At 40.5% G+C, this 23,591-nt stretch overlaps 1 protein-coding gene across 1 annotated transcript in view; it reads right to left on the reverse strand.

Annotated features, from left to right (window-relative positions):
* LRRC56 (leucine rich repeat containing 56) overlaps nucleotides 1-23,591 on the reverse strand; it is a 64,389-nt gene that overhangs the window by 26,796 nt on the left and 14,002 nt on the right. Inside the window, exons 4-5 of the mRNA XM_048949400.1 lie at nucleotides 14,388-14,552; nucleotides 5,358-5,445 (exon numbers count right to left, since the gene is read on the reverse strand). Of these exons, the coding sequence (XP_048805357.1) occupies nucleotides 5,358-5,445; nucleotides 14,388-14,552 (253 nt within the window). The remainder of the gene's footprint in view (nucleotides 1-5,357; nucleotides 5,446-14,387; nucleotides 14,553-23,591) is intronic.

Below are 23,591 nucleotides of genomic sequence, written 5' to 3' on the forward strand. Positions count from 1 at the left end.
CAAAGAAAACCATGCTGTTTATTCCATTTCCCCAAATAGTGCTTATGGCAAAAACATTTTAATAAATCACGTTTCAGAAGAAGCATTATCTTCATCTAATGCTGTTTGGGAGTGATTATAATCCACATATTGAATTTCATGCTATACTGCAAATCTTTAATGTCATTTGTTTGTAAAGCTCTTTAGAAAATACTAAAAGCTCATTGTGCATTTCTTTTAGTCTTATTTTTAATAATTTTCCATAACACATAAAAATTATAGCACAAATTACAAACACCATCCTCATCCTGCAAGGCACACATTTTCATGTCAAATTTTATAAAATATAGCAAAAAAAAAAAACCCCAAACTTCAGAGTCCCAACAGGGGAGATGCCACTATCTCAGTTAATTATTCACAGCAGTCATAAGTGCTACTGAGCAAAGACTTCTGCAGACATAAAATCCATGTGCTAAGAAAGACCCCAAGGGGAAAAAAAAAAAAACCCAGCAAAATGTAGATGATTAAAAAAAATACCATTTTGTTCCTGATAAGAAACCTGAGGCATTAAGAAGCAAACAGGCTTTAAAAGTCAAAGTCTGAGAAGAAGATGAATTGAAGAGAAATGAGTCTTGTTCAAAAGAAAACTTTTACTGAACACATTTGGGGTTGGTTCAGGAAAAATATGCTATTGAAGGATTCAAGGAGGCCATGGGGTGTGGCAGCCAGTGTTACAGGCTGAAGACATAATTTTCACATCTGGTTATTTCATTACTGTAACACAATCCCCCATCTCAAACATTTTGTTGTATTTTGGCACCATCGACCCCTGGGCTCTGTAGTAAGTTAAAAAGAAGCGAATGCTGCGTGCAGTAGTGTGATAATCTGCCTGGAGGATTTTAATGAAGTATTTCTCTAAAAAGCTTATGATCACAGTTCTGGTCTGATTGAGAACTGAGAGCAGCATGCAGTGTTCTCTCTTCTGTCTTTGACTCCCTTTTACTAAGTAGCCTCTTTGTAGAATCATAGGTTGGAAAAAAATCACCAAGATCATCTCGCCCAACCATCAACCCATCCCCACCATGGCCACTGACCCATGAGTCTCAGGGCCATTCCTTGCAACAGTGCATGAGTGCTAAATTCTTCTGCTGTCCTACTCCAGTGGAACAAAAAAGCTAAATTAATAGTAGAAAGAAATAAAAACGTAAGGTAGGTGCTTATATCTGATTTTTTTTTTTTAATAAACTTGAAATCAAAATAGGACCCAGGATGAAAATATTTTCATGTAAATGTTAGTTTGGCCCTCCAAAGCAATGTGCATTTGTACGGAAAAGCCTGACTGTGCTATAAAATGAGCATTCCCCTGCAAGCGCCTACTTTGGAGCTGCTTGCTTTAGAGAAACAGGCTGCATTTTTCAGATTACTAGCTCCATTTCTGGATAAAAAAAGATACATATACATTCAGCTACATTGCCTTAAGTGCTGAACTTCATGAGCAGAGTAGCAACGCGGGTCTCATTCTGAGCTGCCTTGGTATAGCAGATGACATTTACATAACTCACTAGCACTAAAGAGAAAGCAGGCAAGGTGCTGGCTTTATTATATTCTAAAAGCCACAGTATCTGTATTAATTACATTTGTTGTTTATATAGTAATGCAGTATCTGCAGACAAACCCAAGCTAGCTGTCATCTAGCTACCCAAGGTCATATCTCACAAAAAGACAGAGTTTAACATAAATCCCCTGCTGAAGTATTTCTAATTGCTGGAGAGGTTGCCCAAGACCTGCTGCACTCCTTGCTGTTGTATCTTCTCAGTGAAGCTTGTTCATACCAGCTAAATTACCAGGCTGGTCAGAGAGGCACTGGATGTCCCTGGAGACACTCGAGGTCAGGCTGGAGGGGCTGTGAGCACCTGATCTATCCTAAGTGTATCATGTTCATTGCACGAAAGTTGGATCAGATGGCCTTCAGAAGTCCCTTCCAACTCAAACCATTCTATGATTCTATGAATTAAAGGCAGGTTAGGAAGGCACGTGTTGGAGAGCAAATGTCTTTTGCCTTTGCTTCTTACAAAGAAATACTGACAAACAGAGCAGAAGCAAACAGATCAACCGGTATGAAAAACAACATATGCCTATTGCTGAACCTGAACAGCAGTGCAGTGTTGCACAGTCCCCATGCAGCAAACAGCTGCCTCACCAAAGAGAAGCAACAGTCTCCAGACACATAATCAACTTAGACTGGCTGCCAGAAGGCAACAATTGAATAAGAACCAGAGAAGAGCATTGTGGGTAACTTGATTTGTAGCTATTAAAATCACTTAGAAATAAGAGAACTATGTAGTGTCTTAAATGACTATATCCAACCATTACTTTCAGCAGGGATTTCTACAAACCGGTCATCAAAATGGTCCCAGATCTGTCAGCAATCAAAACTGAAGGGATAAGCTAATAAAAAGGAAATAGTCCATCTGCTCAAATATAAACTGAAGCCTACACACAGTAATAGAGAACAAAAGTAAATCCAAATTCCGCAGAGCTGGATATAAGACTTGCCAGTGAGGTTCAGTGCTTTGCCTGTCATTCAGCAAGGTGCAGTGAGAACAAACAGCTACAGATTTCAGCAGCTATCCTGCATCCCACAAAGATACTCAAACTCAAGTTCTGGCACGAAGCTTTTCATTATTCTAATACCGATCACAGGAAACCATTTTAACATTGGTCTTTTAGCGTTTAAGCCTCCACCCTGTCCCTAAGAAATACAACTATTCCTTCCCCCTATATAACACCTCTGTGTAAAGGCTGTCCTGACAAACTGGGAAAGGGTGAAACGCAGTGCTTCCAAGTTCAGCCCAAAGTAGAACATTAATAAAAAAAACCCTCAAAGTGTTTAAAACCACTCTGGAAATTTTGCTAAGAAGATGCAGGATCTCAACGCTTGCGATATACTCACAACCTCTCCAGATATCTCTATTGCTCATCATGGTAGAAAAGCTTTCCCTTCTGTCAGGCTCGAACTTCCCTCACTGCGGTTGGTCTGTTCCTTACTCCACTCACTCCATTTACCTAGCTCCCTGCAAACAGGAACCAGTTTGGCAGTGCACTGATTCAGGGGAGATAGCTGGCACAAAGTCAGCCTTGATTACACCACTCATACTGAAGGTGCAAACTGTCCTGTCATACCCCTTGATGTTTCATTACTCTCAAAAGCAGTGGGGATCTGCAGCTGCTGTTTTTTTACAGCCCCTAAAGTCCAACTCCTGGTTCAAAGTGGAACATAAGATGGAAATTGTTTGCGATGTGGGAACAGTGCTCTGTATTTTGTAAAAGCTGCAAAAACTTATTCAAAGGAAGCAGAAGTAAAGGGATTTATTCCTGTAATAGGAAGGAAAGGGAAGTGCAGAGGAAATGTGAGAAAAGAGAGATTTAAATTAACTTGTAAATTAACTTGTTCTGCTCTAACAACACTTCACAAATCCTACGAGATTAAGTTCAGCATTTCTGTATGAGCATGTGAGGAATAAAGGACAGTGAGGTAAAGTTCAAAAGAGGAAATGGAAGGGACTACATGTTTAAGATAATACCACAACACAGAAGTTACAGATAAGGTAAGGCTTTTTGCTAGCTTGTCATAGCTAATGCATAATGGCATGGGAATGGGAACACCACTTTGGAGCACTGGTAGAAATGGTGTAATAAGATTTTCTTATCAACCAGAGGAAACAAGACTGAATAGATTATATACTCTGAAAGAAACAGATGCAATTTGACTTAAATTACCAAAATGTCTATCAAAAATAAACCTGTCTGCAAAATAAACTGAATAATCGATACACATCATAGAATCACAGAATCATTCAGGTTGGTAAAGATTTCTAAGATCATCCAACTGTCCACCTACCACCAATGTTGCCCACTAAATCATATTCCTTAGTACCACATCTGCATGTTTATTGAGCACCTACAGGGACAGTGACTCCACCACCTCCCTGGGCAGCCTGTGCCAGTGTAATCCTTTGGAGAATTATTTCCTAACACCCAGCCTGAACCTTCCCTAGTGGAACTTGAGGCCATCCATAAAATGGCTGTGCAGTTCAAAACAAAAGCCCCCTTCATGTACTTCCTTTAACTATTCTTGATATCAGAAGGCCCAAAGATATTGGACTGGCTATTACATTACTGTCACTTGCACACCTTGGTGCTCTGCACGGGAAAACGAACTGCTTGTCTGAAAATACCAGCACCTGCTTTTGGGGGGTGCAACTCCCTCTGGTACATAAAATATTGCCCTGCAATAGTTAGCTTCAGTGAAGGCAAAGATGGACTTGGCTGTGACAGGAGCACACAGGTTGCTTTCAGAAATGCCTTCCAGCGCTGGAAGAAAGGAACGTTGCACACTCTCAGTGTTGACACTGCTATTGAAGAAATTCCTCCACTACTTCCTTACTTCTCTTGAGCAGAGATGATGACACAGAGGTGAAATACAAGCATTCAGAGCCTCCTGGGGCTCATCAAGTGATGCATCTAGAGGAGCTTCTTCAAGAGCATTCTCCAGCACAGCTTGATGAGGCAGCACAGGAAGCAAACGCAGGAGACTGGCAGCATTGGCAGCCTGATACCACTAGCGATTTCCCAGCCACAGGGGAATCTTTCAGTGGAGACAAACTGAACTTTGGCTACTCTGTCTCACTACAATAGCATCAAATACTCTAGAGGGCAACTTAATCAGTAAATGTTTAAGCCCTTGAGGCATGTCATGAGGAATCTTTTCAAATTAATTTGGCATTAGACAGAAGTCATAGATTGGTTTAGGTTGGGGGGGCCTTAATGATCATCGAGCTGTATCCTTCTGCCATTGGCAGGGCTGCCACCCACCAGATCAGGCTTCCCAGGGCATCACCCAACCTGGCTTTCAATTCCTCCAGGGATGGGGCATCCACAGCTTCTCTGGGCAATCTGTTCCAGCGCCTCACCAGTACTTCTCTTTGTCCTATCACTTATCATATCATGTAAAAAGTCAGCCACCCTCCTGCTTGTAGCCTCCCTTCAAGTACTGGAAGGCCACAATGAGGTCTACTTGGAGCCTTCCCTTCTCTGAGCTAAACAAGCCCAACTCCATCAACCTTTCTTCATAGGAGAGGTGCTCCAGCCCTCTGAGCATCTTTATAGCCCTAAATGGTGTCACCTATCCATTGCTGTAGCGTTCAGTCTTAGAGTCTCACAGAAGAAAACAGTAATCAAGAAATGAAAGATACCAGGAAGAATATGTTTCAAGAGCTCTCAAGCACAGTAGTGCTTTACATTTACATACAGCTTCCAATTCCCCAGTCCTGATAAAATACAATAAGGGAAAATTCGAGAAAGAATTGTTTTCTTACCAAAGTTCCCCAAGCTGCTCTCTCTTGTATCTACTTGCATCTCCAGGGCCTTTACTTGCTGCAGATCATCCATCCCTGTCAAAGCTTTCTGTAAAAATAAGCAGGGATATATATATATATTCTTACGAAATGAGCCAGATGATGCAGGAACAAAAAGGTGTAGAAAGGTTTTCAACCAGTGCTATGTCAGCACACAGTCCAGGTCAAAACAGCTAGACATATGATAACATTAAAATAAATCCAGTATTCAAAGAGCTTTCTTTCTAGCAGCTCTGAATTATTTCAGCTTCACGTAACTTCTACAGTGCTCACAAAGTCAAGGCGGGGCACTACATTCAAGTTGCAAATCAGCAAAAGATTACATGCCAATTAACTTCATTTAAACAACATGCCCACACTGTAAGATTTGTGTGATATTTTACTAATCCTCAGAAGATAAGAAACGGTACCCTTGGTGTCACCAGTGATCAAAAAGGTGCTAGATAGTAAAACTCATTAAAACACAGTGCTTAGCTTTTAAATCCAAAACTACCAAAAAGAAAACAAGATTTCAGCTCAAGACAATCATAATATGATCACATTTCTCAAGGAACACAACACTAATTGCAAGAATTACAAATTTCTTCGAAAAGAACTAATCAATGCCAAAGGAAGCCTCCAAAACCTTTCATTATTTCTGCAAAATCTCTGTGATGGGGTCATCCACTGTATTAAGCAAGGGTGTGTGTGTGTGTGTACAAGCAGCTATCACAGGTTCTTTCCTTAAATATCTAGAAATTAGCATTGATACATTCACGCAGATTTTACTCTGCCTTTCACCACTCTATTTAACATGAAGGAACAAAGTCACTCAATGACATCTACGTGTAGGAAATGTTTTCTTACAACTAGAAACTCAGAACACACTTTAGTTTGTTTTCCTTTGGAGGTTAACACTAATATAGGGGAAATGATTCATTAGAAGGGAATTTGTGTAGGACCACCTCTGTATAGGAGTTTTTGAGGGGAAAAATAACCACAAGAACATCTAGTTCATTTCTGTAGGGAAAAACAGCAGTGGCAACATTCCCACTCATCGAGTAGAATTCATACTGCTCACAATTGATCAGTTTCATTCACTCTAATGGCTCTACACTCTCTAACAAACAAGGGACCAAAACACTCTAAGTGGAACTGAGATGACAACTTACAAGGGCATCGTATCAAGACCAGGGTTGATGAAACAGCTGAGCATCACTCTTTAAAAAAAAAACCTCACACCCTGTGTAAGGCTTTGAGTTAGATTCCTCAGAAACAGAATTATCCAAAGTCTTCACCTGCTTTCCAATCACCTTTCAGAAACTGTGCTTAAAATTATTGTCAATCTGAACTTTTAACTGATTTTAAGCTTCTGGCCTTCCTTGCCTTTACAGTAAGGCATAATAAACAAAGATCTAAGGCAAAAATACCCCAGACCTCAGCGGCATCCAGGAGTATGCTTTCTATCCCCAGACACAGACTGCAGAAGAACTGTTCTGCTCCTTCAAAGGCAGCAAGCATGCCTACTATGGACGGCTTTCTTCCCCAAGTAAGCATAAGGTCCTTTACTACAATCCGTATTTTGCAGTCATCCTTTTCAGCAGACAACACTATTTGTCAGGTAGCATGAGAGCACGTGAGAAATGAGAGCTAGCTGACATCCTGGCACACATCCACACACTCAAATTGCTGGGTTTGGATGCAATCTCATTGTTATGAAAGGCAACTCCTTCTGACAAATACCTCCCTCGTCCATGTCAAAATAGCCCCAATAGCCCACTTTATTAAATAGAATATTGAATAGAAAGTGGTTCCAAAACAATAACCTTTGGGACATGCACTTTATCAGTAAAGCAGCAGAAGGCCCTGGCGCCATGCAGAGCCTTTGCCTTTCTCCATTGCTCCCTTCAAACTATCCTTCCCCTTGCCATATCCCAGACAGCCTCCTTTCGCTACTCTGACCACAAGAGATGCACTTCTGCTCCTTGTCCTCCTCTTTCAGAATCAAAGAATAAAAGCCACACAAGGTTATATTTTCCTCTTCTAGATTTCCCTATTCTTTCTCTTCCCATATGGGGCTACCAGACTTTGTTCTCCTTTTCCTCTTCCAGATCCACCATTTGTTCTTTTCCCCCAGCTGAGAGATGAGCCACTTAATTCACCAACATTTTGTGCTGCAACAAGCAGAGTTGTGGCCCCAGCACTGTATAAAGTTGTTAACTGCCACCTCTGGCTCTTTGAACTATAGATAGCTGCTTGAAGCATATGTTAAACAAATGCACCGAACCCCATCTGTTCACAGTTCCCACTTCCCTATGCCACTTTTCCAACAATCACCAGGAAAAGCACGCTTTTTCCTGCTGATGCTGAGGGAGTTCTTAGAGAGTTTGAAACTGACAGGCTGTGGAATGCAAAAGCCATCATACTATGTGAAAGTAACACAAAATGAGGATATGAGCTCATTACAAAGGCTCTAGAAGCACAAGGAGCCCAGGTGTGGCTGAGAGCTGGTTAGCAAGCAAAGGGTCAGGGCAGAAGAAGGTTCCTAGGGAGGACAGCTGGGACACTCCTACTCCCTAGGCACCTTTCCTAGCATAGTGGTGCAGACGGAGGGGGTCTCAGAAGTCACAACCACAATTCTGGCACCAAGAAAGGAGGGAGTAAAGGAAGGACATGGAAGCATTTAAAATAAGAAGATAATAAGGAAGATAATAAGGACCTTCCTTTTACGTTGCTGTTTGATATCAGTGCACAGGAACCTTCAGCAAAGTTTAAAAGGAGGGATACACAGAAGGAATTTGACTGCTGTTAGGCTGTTAAAAAAAAAAAATCAAAGCGAAACACACTGCCAAGGATGATCAGATTGGACAGAGGGACGTCTGGCGCTGTGTGGGTGACAAGCTGTGCTAAGGCACTATGCAGCCCTTCACTCCAAGGTTGTGCCAGCTCTAGGACAAGCTCCTGCCCTAGTTCAGGAGTGCCACTGTGGTGTCAAGTAATGGCTGTCTGCCCAAAGCTCAGAAGGCTGTGCTGGCAGCCAGGGATGGGACTCCTGCCCGTGCCCCAGGAACACTTACAGCCATGAAGGTGCTGTGCCATCTAGGGTTTCCTTCTGTTGTTTACAGCTGTAAAGCATACAAAAAGAGACCAAGGATCTCTTGGAGGCAGAGCTGGATTTACATCAGAAAGATGACCTGAAAAAGCTAATTATAATTCCAGGTTGACTGCTGGTTTCCAGAGAGGATTCTGCCTGCCACCTACCCACTGAGGTGGGTACTGGTTAGATAGAGGAGGCAGATGTTTTCTGAAGAACCAAACAGCAAAATCTTTCTTGCACGTGATGTTCAAGAACATCGTCTGACAATCTTAAACCTTCTTATTTGGAAGAATAAATTCCTATGGAAAAGCACTACACAATTCCTTGAAGAATTAGTGATAAGTAAAACAAAGACAGCCAAAGTTCATTTTATGTTTTTACACCTCCTTTGAAAAAGAGTAAAACTTCTTTCACGAGATCATGCAAAAAACTATTGACAGCTAGTTTAGCCAGTAGTTTAAGAAGCAACTCCATAACAGCTCACAAAGCACTCCCATCATGCAAAATGTCTGGCCAACACCTAACTGAAGAGCATGTGCCCATCTGGAAAGCTTCTTGTCAGTCAGAAGAGAAAAGCCACAAGCATTCTATAAAAAAACTGCAAGTGCAATGCTTTTCTGTTCATAGAGCTTCCCTATCTGGGAATGCTGGGAAAGTCACCTGGGGATACTGGGAAATCCGGTTTGAGTCCCACCTGCAACTCCCCGTGAATTCCTTAATTGGAAATAGTATCTGTGCAATTAAAGCTGGTGCATACAACTGATTTCTAGCTCCTCACTGGATTTTTCACATGCTCCAAGAAAAGCAGAGCTGTTGCTGAAAAGCATGTTGCACACAGCTGCCTGAGAAGCGTTTCCAGCTGTGCGCTCATTTTGCTGATGCTGGTTAATTTGGCTAGCACAGGAATTCCTGAGCAGTGAGCTTATTTTCTTCTAATACCACACCTGTATGCAAATATCATTTTCATGTCTATTCATGCGTTCATTGCTTTTCACGGGGATTTTATTTCAGATTCCCAACCCAAGAATCATCTCCCCCTGCACAGGAAAATAACGCTGCTGCAAGGTGACAACTCCTATTTTTTCTAAGAAGAAAATTACAAGAACATTAACAAGGTTTGAAGTACTGGGATCTTCTCAGCTGGTATGAAAACAACAGTGAAGAAACAACTGAAGTTTAAATGGAACTGGATACTTCAGCAAAGATGCCTTTTTTCTCATGCTAAAGCTCTAACTCACACTAACAGTTCTACATGCACAGATCCCAGTTTTGTCTCACCATCGCTGGCTTAGCTCCTCGCTGACCCATCCTGGGGATTCAAAGTACTGACGCTTTTCCTTTCTCAATTGCTAACCAGGATCTGATGCTACAGGCTGCTAAGAGCTCTCTCTCTTACTATCATAAGCTTCAAAGGAAATGTGGGGCTTGGAACTATATGGGAGGTTTGGTGATTTCTCAGAAATAGCCTGTATCATTCCTACAGGAAGAAACAGAAGCTCAGGTCCAACTCTCCTGAATTAATATGCACAATATCATAGATACACCAAGTTTTGCTTCAGACTTAAAGATTTACATTTCCCACACACAGATATACAAAACATACCAAAGTATGAATTCCTGTTCCTAATCTAACAACTAGGTGCAGAGTAAGTGGCTGCATTTCAACATTGTGTCACTAAACACAGTTCAAGACTATTAAGTTAGTTAAGCAGCTGTTACTATATGCAAATGAAAATCTGTTTTTAATAAAAGGCATACATGTGTGTAAGTATATGCATATAAATATATTCCTGACATGAAAATTTGAACATAAAACATCAGATGTTTATGTAGCAGGATATATATAAGCTTTCACTGGAGTAAAGGTTTTAATATTAGGATAAGAACATATCAAAGGAAAGCTCTGAAAGTAAATGAGGCTTTGTAACTACTTTCCTATTCACAGTATGCTTACTGCTATCTATCATCTCAAGCAATCTGATCTAATGCAGAAGCTAGCTGTGCTTTCAATAGAAGATTGAACTAGAAGACCTCCAGAGGTCCCTTTGAACTTCTTTGGTTTTAAATCATTATAAACGGTTACCCAATTCTAGGCAAGGAATCAGAAGACCCAAATTAAATCAGTTATGCCCATCTCCTGACTCCACATATCACAAATTATCAAGATTTTGCACCTGCTCCCTTGATCTCCAGTTTCTTCTCAGATTTATACAATTCACAACCATGAGGAAAACTTTCTGCCAAGCAAAAAAGGAAGCGATTGAGACATTTCAATGTGAATCCAATCTGTTGTTCCAGGACCCTCCAAGATTTTCTTCTCCCCACGAGAACGAGTGCATTCCATATGAAACATACCCTACAACAAAACTAAACACCACTTCCGAACACGTGTTCCCAAGTTTAGAAAGCATGATTTCTTGGAGCAGGATCAATAAACAGTGCAATGAGATGAACGTTGCCTTTCTTCTCTGAAGACCACATACAAATCATGGTGATAACAAAAGCTGAGGAACTGATTAGTTTTGAGAACACGACAATGTCTGGAAGATCATTTGTAAAATGAGTTTGTTCTGTGAATTTTATTGCTTGTTGTGCAAGTCAGAAAGAGGTTTTGTTTCCAAAATGCAAGCAGGAGGTAGGGGGGGGCTCAATGAGTAAGAACTGGATTAAAGAAAGGTGAGACTCTGAATTTCAGGTCCACTTATTTAAAGGTAAATCTGTGTATTCCCCATTAAAATCTAGTTTTCAGAATAAAGGGAGAATGGGGAAGAATTTGTTTATGTTAACACTCTATAGCATGCGACAACACATAAGCACAACACAAGCAAAGCCAAAGAACAAAGCTGTAAACATTAAACAGGACACGTAAAAATGAAAAAGCAAAGATTATCTATTGATGCAGATGAAGATTAAAGAGCATAACAGAAAATTGCTATCGATACTAGTGGAAAGAATAAAAAGAACAGCGAATGATACCAGCCCTAGCATCAAACACTTTCAACCTGTAGCTTAGATGAAGAGTAATCAAATGCAAAAGGACAAAGTGTGACATTACAGCAGGAGAGATTCTAGAAAGCAAAGAAAAAAAACACTGAAGATGATATTCACCTGAGCAGAATATGGAATCACAAAGGATTTCAAAGTGAACATTATGCTGGAATGAGGTCATAGAAAACCACAAAGCCCATAGAGAACAAGCACAAGATTTAAGCAAGGTGATAGTCTGATGTGAAGAGGAAGAGAATAGCAAGGGAGAGTTTGGGAGTAGTTGTCTGTCTCTTGTGCTATGGAGTTCAATAAGGCAAAAAAAAAAAAAAAAAAAAAAAAAAAGGCAGGGAAAAATAATAATAAAGAGGAAATCATTTTTAGGCCAAATTCTCCTCTCTTTTGCAGGAAAAGAATTGTCAGACAACTGGAGAAAATGTGATGGAATACGAACATTATATCTTTTTGAGAGTCCTTAGTAATGGAGACTGCTAATGGAGAGTGATGATTTCGTTAGTGAATGGAGACTGTGATCCCTCCAGAAAAAGGGCAAATGCACGGATTCAGACAAGCTTGCAGGCTGCGATGCAAGGCACCCAATCTTTAAAGGTTCTGTACAGCAAGACCTTCAAGGCTTCCCCACACAAAAACAAACAAACAAAAAAAAAACACAACGAAAAAACTGCAAGGGCAAGGAGTAAAACTGAATACATATGTTGGAACAAAGAAAAAATATATATATCTTGGAAAAATTCTCCTCAGTAATCTTCATCAGGTGTCAGAAATCTGTACAACACTGCAGAACTGGGGCCTATGTCCTTACCTTTATAGCATAACTTTAATAAGCTTGTATTTTAAAAACCTGTTCGTTCCTTCTTAGAGCCCTTCAGTGAATACAATTAATAACTTCTAAAATATTCACAGCTATTAGAAGACAAGCAAAAAGACATCGCAAGTGTGTTGATTCAAGCAGAAGAACCTTTCAGACCACTTGGTTATCAATGGCATGTGGTTCCTATACAAATAGGCACGTGCTTGTTCTTCAGACTGAAGTCGTTGGACAGTATACCTATTTTTGCGTTTGAAAAAGCAGAAGTAAATCCATGGAAGCAGCAGTTTCAGTTTGATCAGTGTAAAGGTCAAAGAATAAATAAATTGGATATGTTATTAAAACAAGCCATAAGCACTGTTAATGTTTCCTTGACAATGTCATATAGTTTTTCCTCTCAACAGGAAGTATCTCAGCTATGCCAACACAAATGTCAGCTTCCAGAGCCAGGAGATAACTGCATCCAGAAAAATTAGTAGGACAGCATGCATCCATTTAAAAGAGTGAATTCCTTACAAACGTTAGTGCACATGACCTAAGAGTGGCAAGAGTCAATGAAGATCAAGAATTCATTTATTATATGGATTATAAAGCTTTTCTTCCATTACTAAGAAAAATCTGGAACTGCTGGAGAATTTAACTTCTGATCTGTATAAAAAAATAAAATACAACAAAACAATGAAATGCAGTTTCTTGGGATATGGGTAGCATTGCCTTTCTGCCTATAACCGATCATGAACTAAAAGTTTCAGAAAGAGAAAAAAAAACATACCAACTAAAGAGCTTCCTAGGGGTTTCATTCAGAGTTTATTGAAATCAAAGGGCAGCTGTTTTGATTGCTCTAATGGGCTTCATTTCATATCCTAAGATAACAGACTAATCCGTGAGCTTCCCATTGGGCTTATAAAGGGTACAGTAGGCCACAAACATATTACTCTGGTCAAACTCCATATCAGGCTTTAAAAAAAGACTAATAAGTTGTCAGTGGTCGACAGGAACCAAAGGAAAGTAAATGGGGTAGATAACAAGGCCAAATATCAAATTTTATTTCCATAAAGTTTAAAATATACCCTCTACAGAAAGTGATGTTCTTAGGAGAAGACTTGGGTACCACTGGAAGAGACATTCTGAGAACAAGTAGCTACCTAGGCTCCTGTGCATGGTCAAAACAGTGGTTGGCTTATATTGAGAAAATCATGTAAACCTGCAGTCAGATGTGAGCTGGAACATGGCCCCTGCAGAACGTGAATGCACAGAGGATTATGGATGTGGAACACTGTCCTGCTCTCTGGGAGCATCTGAAGCACAGCCTTGCCCCCAGCTGTCTTCCACAGACTCCTACCCAGCTCTGTAACACAGAAAGCTGCACCTTCCTCCTTCTAACTTCTGCTCCTAGCTCTCTTTCCCTCCAACAGGAATAAGTGAGCTTATTTTCCCAGCTCTTAGCTCCCAAGGGATTTTACTTTTAATTAGTATTGAGCAAATATAGCACAATATACAACCAAGATCTCCTTCGCTGGAGATTTCAGCATGTTACTCTCATTCAAGAAACTGCATGCCAAAAATCGCTTCCCTCTGGTCAAAAAGGGACACGGCTTTCAAAAGTGCTTTGAAAGCTCACATTTTGATAAATGGAGGAAGTATTTATAACGCTTGCAGAATATTTCAGTTGGCTTCTTAGGAAGACAGAGGATTTCACTAATTCAGAACAAAAGTTAAGCTTTTTAAGTTATACTTTCAATCCGTAGAAAAGGTTCATGTAAAAAGCTTTTTCTAATGCTAAGATTCAAGGTACTTCAGAAAGCTTTAATGAGATCTCTTTTAAATTATAATTACATTACCCCATGCACTTCACGCTGCTTCAAGAAAGTTGACAATAAAGACAGCAGCATTCATGCTGGCCATATTTTTGATATGAAACAAGGTGAAAGGACAAACATTTGATAAAGACAGAATTCATTTTATGCAGAAGCCTAGCTGCCAGATATTCAGTGCAACAATCTGCAATCATCACAAGGGCTGCTGGAAGGTTAAGCTAATACAGCACTTTATATGCCAGTTTCCTTCTTCTACTTCATTAAAAAGTTGGATATCAACTCACCAGTTTCCTGGGGGAAAGGTATTCATCCATAAGTAGTTCTCCATCATCTTTAATCAGTGGACTGGGATTTAGGTTACCTCGCCAACTCAAGTCAGTCACCCGAACTGTAGCTGAGGCTGGACGAGAAGCTCTGCCAGGATTCCACTTCAGGTCCTTCTTCATATGCTTTGGACAAAAGGATAATAAATAGTCTGATTTTTTTCCCTATGTTTATTATTTTCCCTTTAGCAAAAAATAATTTGACTCCTGGTGCAAGCTAGCAAGTAGCTATAAAGACAGAGGTTTTCCTAACCAGAAAAAAACATTTAAAAAAATCAGCGCAATGCATCACGTAACATGCATTCTTCCTTTTCTTCATCTTCTAGAGCTAGTCATAGAATCATAATAGTTGGAAAAGACCTCTAAGATCATCTAGTCCAACTGTCCATTAACCACAAAGACCGCACACTAAACCGCATCCTTAAGTACCACATCTCCATGGTTCCTGAACACCTCCAGGGGCAGTGACTCCACTACCTCCCCATGGAATCTACTCCAACACTTCACCACTCTTTCTGAGAAGCCTTTCTAATATCCAGCCTGAACATCTGCCAGTTCAACTTGAGGCCATTCACTCTCATTCTCTTGATGCTACCTGGGAGAAGAGGCCAATCAACCTCATCACAACCTCCTGTCAGGTTGTTGCAGAGGGCAATTAGGTCTCCCCTGAGCCTCCTCCAGACAGAACAATACCAGTTCCCTCAGCCACTCCTCATGAGGCTTGATGGAATCAAGTGTAAGACTTGACAGCCCTACCTCTATCAACTTACACTCTAAGCTTTTACAGCTGCACACCAATGGCTTTGTACAAGTTACTCAAGAACAATAAACTCAGGACACTAATCCTCTCCAGTCTTCCCATTACACTCCTTGCCCTTCTCTAGTAGCTGAGAACTTCCCATTCAAACCAATCTGCTTTCTACCTATATAGAAACTATCCTTATAGAAACTCAACTCACAGCAAAACTCTGCTGGGCTTCAGGGTTGAAGCGTGAGCATCAAAAGACAGCGCTGCTTTTCTCCAGTCTCTGCCCCAAGGCAGCACGTATAGCAGCTGTATACATTTCCTGTCCTAAATTAAACATACTTGCACTGTGACTGACCGCCTACTGGATCATTCAGGCCACTGACTGTTACTGACTGTTAGTTCTGACAGAAGTCTTTGGAAAATTAAAATATAATTTAAACAGATCTGCTTGTGAGTTAGGTGAGGAATTAAATCCAGATTTTAAAGACAAAACGCTTCAGAAGTGTGCATTCTTCAATTTCCAAATCTATTCCTTTTACAGAAATATTAACAACTAACTCTGAAATATAAGAATAAGCATACGCTTACCAATTGCAGACAACAAGCAATCAGTTGTGCCCAAATTGTACAAGCATCACTATGATTTATACAGCTATTTACTTCTACTTGGCAGCAATGAAGCATCACAGCTGGAAACATTGCTGTACCAACAATAGGCTAGACTAGAGAAAAGCCTTCTCACTCGGCCATCGAACACCTGCAGCTTTCTCTGGTTCTCCACTGTGAAGCAATACCCATTCTTAGTGCTGGAAAAGTAATTAAATAATCAAGGTAATCATAACTGGCTGATAAAGCTTCACTGGCAGCTCAGACCTACCTTCACCTTCATACTAATAAATAGTCAAACGTGGAAGTAATTTCAGGCAGGAAAAACAGAAGAAACTGACTGCTCAGCTGGCAATTTCTATTCAAGAAGAGAGGCTGGTGAGAGAGGTTTACATCAAAGGGACTCCTCATCTCCTCTTACTGCTCACATACAGTCAAAAGTCTTCATCTCGGCACAGGCAAGGGAAACATGAAAGACTCAGAGCAGCCAAAGAGAACAGCAGCTTCCCATTAAGAAGAAAATGGATCTCCCAGTACCAGACGTCTTAGCTTTTGGGAAAAAAAATACCTAGCCTATTCATTTCTAACACCTGCTTCTTTCTCCAAATAATTCCAGAATTTCTAGGGTCCTTTCCTGTACGTTCCTTGGAGCAGGTCTTTATGATTTAGTCATTATATTGAGTTGTAACAATCATCCAAGGAAATTAAAAAACATGATACAGAAGTCTTCTGGTGCTGACTCTATTTTTCTGATATTGCTTTTGCTCAAGAACCGACTTGGATTAGAGTATCTGCTAAACAAACACTGGAATACTTGCCAATTATAAAAGATTTGTTTGGGATCATGTGTAATACTGTTGATTCCTTCTAATTGAAGCAAGTATCACTCTTACCCAGAGATAATCCTGCATGTTACTGGAGCCAGGTGGATCAATACTCAGAAATTACTGATGTAACACCTGAGTACAAAATGCACGTAACAGCAAGACTGTGTAGATTAGGGCTGTAAAGACTTAATACACTTGCATAAAACAAATTATTGTTCTCCTTCCTTCAGTCCATTGCTATTACACTTCAGAATGCTCTCCTATCTCTGAAATATGTGTTGATACAGCACTTATTTATGGTTTGACAAGCAGATCAATTTGTGGCTGAAGACCTGAAGTAACACTTCCAAATCTATATTTCCTGCTATCGATCCAGTGCTTGTAATTATTGTAACAATGGATTAGTAAGAGAAAAGTATTTTCATCAGAAATTTTCTGGGAAGGAATTGAGTTACTGTCAGCAAACAAAGCAAATCTTTTGAACGTGCTTCCATGTTCGTGTAATGCAAAACTTTATCCAGAGAATTTCCTCCTGACTATGGACCAAAATAACATCTGCATTCTTTTTCTATAGCCCTCATTTTGAAGGAGTCCTAATAGTGAGGTGCCAACCTTATATAAAAATCCACAAGCCTCCAAACCGCTGGCATGGTGTAAGAGCCAGAAGGGGTCTGGCACACCACGTGCCCTCCTGCAGATAGAGTCAGGCTGTACACCATTTTCAGTGCTGCCTGAGATGGTTAAAATACTTCCAGTAAAACCATCTCACCCACTCATTTATAATACTAATAAATAAATGAGAAATCTGTGGCTTTGTCAAACACACTGGCTGAAAAACCAGTGACCCAAAGTAGTGTTGGCCACAGGGAAGAGTGCACAGGAGACTGGAAAGATTTCATTGTCATTGAAGAGGTCTGAAAAGTAACCTGAACCTGAAGATTCATTCCACAGAATAGATGGCTGCATTGGATAAACTTTGAATATGTATGCAGAACGGTAATGCAGAACACTCCTGCAAGACTGTGGGACTGAGAAGGATGAAAATTGATAGCACCAAAGAAAAACCTTCAAAGAAATCAGTGGGAAAGCAAAGCAACGCCAACAAGCAGTTTGGAGAGTCAGGGAAAGATTCAGTAGTTGAAACAGAACGGATTTTGTCCTGCACACGAACACTGATAATAAAAGACTGAAAGAAATCAGCAGATTAATGTTTTCAGGATTTGCATTGGGGCTCTTGATTTAGCAGTCTCCTCCTTGCAGATAACTAGAAGCAGACAATTAGTGAATGCAGGAGAAATCAATGACTACAGCAGCAAGATGGAAGATCTCAACTTTCTCTCCCCCAAAGTGAGTGCAATAACACTGACCATTACAGTTCACAGGCGTGTTGTGAAGCTTCATTAAAATCTGTACAACGCTTGCTTTCAATATGCTTAGAGTAACACTGCAACCAGCATTCCCAATGTCGAAGGAATATTAAGCATATTCAGTTTACCACTTGAAAGCCCCCAACAACAGCGTTGCAAGTTGTCACTCCTCTGGTGCCTTTGCACATTGCACTGAAGCCATCAGACAAGCCACGCGGCCCTTTTGCAATACCAAGCCAACTGTAAATCAAAAACAAATCAGTCTTTTACCATCTCTCAGAGCTCCCAAGAGCACCTCATAGCCCGCGTGATTTCAGGCTGATGACATCTCATAGAAAAACAAACCTCTACTCCCTTAGGTCAGCTTCTAAGTCAGTATTCTGTCTTGGTCCTTGGCTACCCATGACGTCCCAATGCTCCTCTGTACAGTGTGTCATCTCAGGTAGGGTACTGCAATAACATCATCAGCCAAAACCTTCTCAGGAAGAAAAACATTTCAGAACCATTTGCCACTCCTTAATGAGAGGAAACTCATAGTGAAGACTTTGCTTTCAGTTGCCTTGTATTATGCAATTTTTGTTTAATCCAGATCCAGAGATAACAGTGGTGCCCATACTGTTACCACAAAGGATTTGTTGTTTATTAAGGATTTGACAAAGGTCTGGCTTATAACGGCCACTCACGGTTCCCTTTGGTCTCATAAGTACAGCTCTGTGCAAGTGCACTACAGATAACCTCTTCTGGAAAATAACTACTTGGGCAGCTGGAATTTGCTATGATGTCATCAGGAAACTACTGTTACAATAATCCACTCCTGATGGCAAAAACAGTTCCTACTACTTTTATGCAATATAAAGCATCCTGCAACACACCACTCTATTTTAGCAGGTGTGACTTTAATAAGTTGAAAAATAAAACATCTGACCTGATATTAACAGGAGTCTTTCATTTTTACATGGGTGATACTGTATTAATCTTCTGTTTTCATTAAACAGGAGGTGGTAAAATGCACTTCAATGCTGCTATAATAACAGTGGATCACAAAAACACTATAAAGAGCATTTATAAACATTCCACTTGTATGGGCCTTCATAAAAAAACTAAAGCTTTTACGAGAATGCTGAAATATCAAGGAGAATTCCCTTTCATAATAAAAAACATAATAAGAAATTCAATGACTTCTATGACATTGAATGACTCAAATGTTTACAGTAGCAGTTTTGTTTAACCCTTTGAGAAATTTGAGGCTTTGGGTCACAGAATCACAGAACGACCCGGGTTGGAAGGGACCTCAAGGATGATGAACCTCCAAACTCCCACCACAAGCAGGGCCACAAACCTCCCCATTTAATACTAGACCAGGCTGCCCAGGGCCCCATCCAATCTGGCCTTGGACACCTCCAGGGATGGGGATCCACAACCTCTCTGGGCAGCCTGTTCCAGCACCTCCCCTCTCTCTGTAAAGAATTTCCCCCTGACATCCAACCTAAATCTTCCCTCCCTCAACTTCAAACCATTTCCCCTTTTCCTGCTGTTATCTACCCTTTCAAAGAGTTGATTCCCCTCATGTTTGTAGGCTCCCTTCAGGTACTGAAAGGCTGCAGTGAGGTCACTCCACAGCCTTCTTTTTCCCCAGGCTGAACAAGCTCAGCTCCCTCAGCCTGTCTTTGTAGGGGAGGTGCTCCAGCCCCTCAATCATCTTTGTGGCCCTCCTCTGGACCCCCTCCAACAGCTGTCTTTCTTGTACTGGGGGCTCCAGAGCTGGACACAAACTCTCACACACTGCAAATGTATAGATTTTCCTCACTGTTTATCTTCTTTATGGAGTCATAGGTTGTAAGAGTGCCCAGTTATCCCTTGGTACTACATGTAAATTCTGCCCTGGATTTTCCATGACCACGGTGGAGAAGCCTTATGATCTATGCCCCTCTCAGTCCCCAGGGAAAGCTCTTAGGTACTTCCTGATATTCATACTATTCCATGCACTGAAAGCTGAGTTCAAACTTTGCTGTTCTCCAGAGATGCTGTGGTCCTACAGAAGAAAGCCCACGCTGCAAATCCAGCCCAGGCTTGAGACAACAGGCATTTCATGTTCTTACGAAATAGAGCAGTAATAAACAAAAAAGGCAATGCATTTAAATGCCACCAATTTCTCTTTTATACATCTATAAATTGTATGTATTAAAAGAGCAAGCTAGGTAATACTTTCCCACGCCCTGCCAAGGAGGTTGTAAGGTGATGAGAAATGTTCATCATATATGCTGGAAATACTTCTATATTAAATCACTCTGAAACTAGCTTGACAAACGCTGTTCTGATAGCAGGATAAAAAGCAGATTGCTCCTTATTATACAAGCTGTTCTGTGTCAGAGAAACAATAAACTGAAGTCCATTCAATTGCTTTTATTTTTAGAGCACCGTGGTGGGAAGGGATCAGTGGCAACTTCTACCAAGCTATAAACATTCATTGATACCTTGTGTGGTGCAAGTGCTATGAACTTCAATGAACATGGATTATCTAAATCCTTGGCTGAAATTGCAAGATGCCACAGAGATAGGCTTTTCCTGAGGCAGGCTTCCTGCTGCAAGAAAATGTCTCAGGAGGCTTCCTTCTGATTTCTGCCCTCACCCTTCACCAGCATGAGCATGAGATGAGAAAAACAGGGAGTAGGATGTAATAGTACTATATGAGCAATGGAAGTTATAGGAACACACAGCTCCAGGGTGCCTGTGACTTTGCTGCCCAACGGTCTCCTATGATACTACCTTAAATGTAACAGATATCTCTGGAGCCAAAGATAGGGGAAAATATATTTCTACTCTGTCCTCACTGTTATAGTCTCAGCTTTGTTAAAATAAAAAGTATTCAACTGTAACATTATTCTTTCCAACTATTCCCAAGGCATAGATATTAATTTGAGCTATAGCACCAGCTTAATGAAGTCTTCTGTAAGAAAACACTTAATATTCTTCTCTTTGGATCTTACTTCCAATATTCTCTTTATTTCAGAAGACAGAATATGTAGGTAAGTACACCCTCACTGGATGAATTAAGATTTGATCTCATGTTTAATACTCCATTGGTTGTCCTAATATCTACTGCATATCCTGTAATCTTTAAAGGACAATTTAAAGAACACAAGCAATTATTTTTTCTAAAATGCCAGCCAGGTCATTTACCTTTCTAGCACTTAAAAGGACCAGTATTCTCATTACAAGTAAGTATTCAACAGTTCTTTAAAATGCAGACAGTAGACATGTTATATAGCTATGATGCTCTGAGGACATAAAACCAGCAAGGTTTTGTAAAGACAGTAGTATTTTAAGATCAGTGCATGCAGTTGAGAATCCTAACAAGATAAACTCCCTTCATGTCACAGGCACCCATTCATGTGCTTACATGCTCTGCAAGCTCAGAAAGGAAAATCTAACTCAGCACCATAGTTTTAAGGCTCTAATCCTGAAAAGACTTATTCGCATAAATAACTTTCCACATAGTGAACAGGAGGATTACACGAGCACAAAGTTCATCACTTGGCTAATCCAGGATAGAATCAAAGAATCACTACGGTTAGAAAAGACCAAGATCCTCTAGTCCAACCATCAACACATCCCACCATGCTTGCTAAGCATGTCCCTCAGAGCCACATCTGCCTTTTTCTTGAACAGCTTTCCTCGAACAGTAGAAGCATCCGCTGACATCATTTAAAATACCAATATAGGCATTTTGAAGAGGACCCCAAAACAAGTATTTCCTCTTCATGACATCTCTACAAGATGTGGTCTACAACCACGCTAAAGCTTTCTGCTCTTCATCAGCCATATCTCATTTAATAAGTGTTTAGTTAACGCCAAGGCCCGTAGGCAAGGGCTCATATCAAAGCACCAGTTGTCCAAGTTGTTTCTTCTTTAGTTCCTGATTTGACTAAGACGACTTAAAAATACAAATCCCAGCATACTCTGTCTGAGCTGGGCTGAAGAAAGGCAGTCAGCCAATTCTCAGAGCCTTAGAGCAGCACTGCACATCCTTCAGCCAGTCTGTATTCAAGTCTGAGCACATTGGAACAAAGATGACCTTCAGGAAGCACTCCTCTTAAGATGTTTATTTACCTGAGGCCAACACTGACTCTGCATAGCCTGCACCATATATTCAGAAAGTCAGAAGCAGGATGAAACCCTATTTTCAGGGAAGAAATAAAAAAGAATAAACAAAATCTGAGTGTCTCATAAAAAAAATTCATCACCCAAGGAACAGTCTCACTGGGTCAGTGCCAGCGGGTGAGGTCTTCAGACATATTCTTTTACTACTGTAAAGTTTTACCTTCTTAGTAAAAATAAAGTTTTAGTCAGCGATTGAATGAACATTTCTCAAATGATTTGTCTCAATCCTGCCATATTCTGCTGGAAGTCATGTTGCACAAAGAGTCTGAAATCAGCTCTCAGCAGCTGCAAAAGATTAAAGCATCAATTTTTACGCCCTGTATAGACATAAGATTTCACTGAATTAAAAAAATCATATCCAAGGTGGTGTCAGTCGCTGCAAAGACAGGGGACACTATTAAATAGAAGTACCCCATCATCGCTTAGTTTTTGCTATAGGAGCTGCCCTAATTACCCTTTCCTGTTACACGCATGCAACAAAAACAAAAAAAACCACCAACAACCAACCAACCTTCTCACCTTACATAAATACAGCTCTTAAACTAGCCTTGCTGCCTTTGTCTGGGCCTTAAAGCAAGAGACATTCACACCAGTAGATCCTCTCCCACTGTTTTTTCTCTAACACATTCTCCATTTTCCCCTGTATATCCAAAGGCCTTGCAGGCTTTCTCCATTTGTTAGAATAAAAACACCACAGTGCTGCTGTTTTCTGTGACAGAGGTCTCAGAGATGCATCCACTAGTGTCTGCCTGCACAGATTAATGCAGTACCAAGGACCAAGCTTACAACATTGCTGCTCATTCTCAGACTGTTGTAACTCACAGACTCAGAGCTATGTGACAGCCTAAAGCTGCAGAAAAGAAATGCTTGGCGTTTTTTATTTAAGCACATTTTTAGCATCCACCATTCAGAAGCGTTCCTAAATTCCATCCAAGAAATGGACTACTGCTGCACTACATTTATGAGCCTTTTGAAATCCAAACTTCCCCGCAGAATGAAAATGCATCACATAAAGCATTTCTGCATTTCAAAGTGCTCTGTTGTCCCCAAACAATTTTTAGTCCGTTCTATTAGATAATTAAGCCATTTAAACCAAGAGATTTTGTGACCTGCAAAGCCATTTGAAAAGTCATTTTCAGTGCTGGGATGTTGCTAACTTCCAGAATGGTGCTCATATGGGATATATAAATAAAAATAGACTAGTTCTGGTTTAACTCATAGGAAAATACCAAACAGTGCACAGGAGCTTATTTAGTAACAGACGCCCCCAAGATTTTAGCAAGGCCTGACAAATTACAGTGAAAAGAACTTTATGAAATCACTTAACACAACCTGTTTGTTAGTGTAATAACTGTCATGCTGGGTCAAGGCAGAGGGCCAGCTCGCTACTGCAGACAAAAACAGATGCTTAAAAAAGCAGGATCAGACACGGAATAGTTCAAAGCAATCCTTCCTC

The sequence above is a fragment of the Lagopus muta genome, chromosome 6, assembly GCF_023343835.1.
Source record: "Lagopus muta isolate bLagMut1 chromosome 6, bLagMut1 primary, whole genome shotgun sequence".
Taxonomy (NCBI): Eukaryota; Metazoa; Chordata; class Aves; order Galliformes; family Phasianidae; genus Lagopus; species Lagopus muta.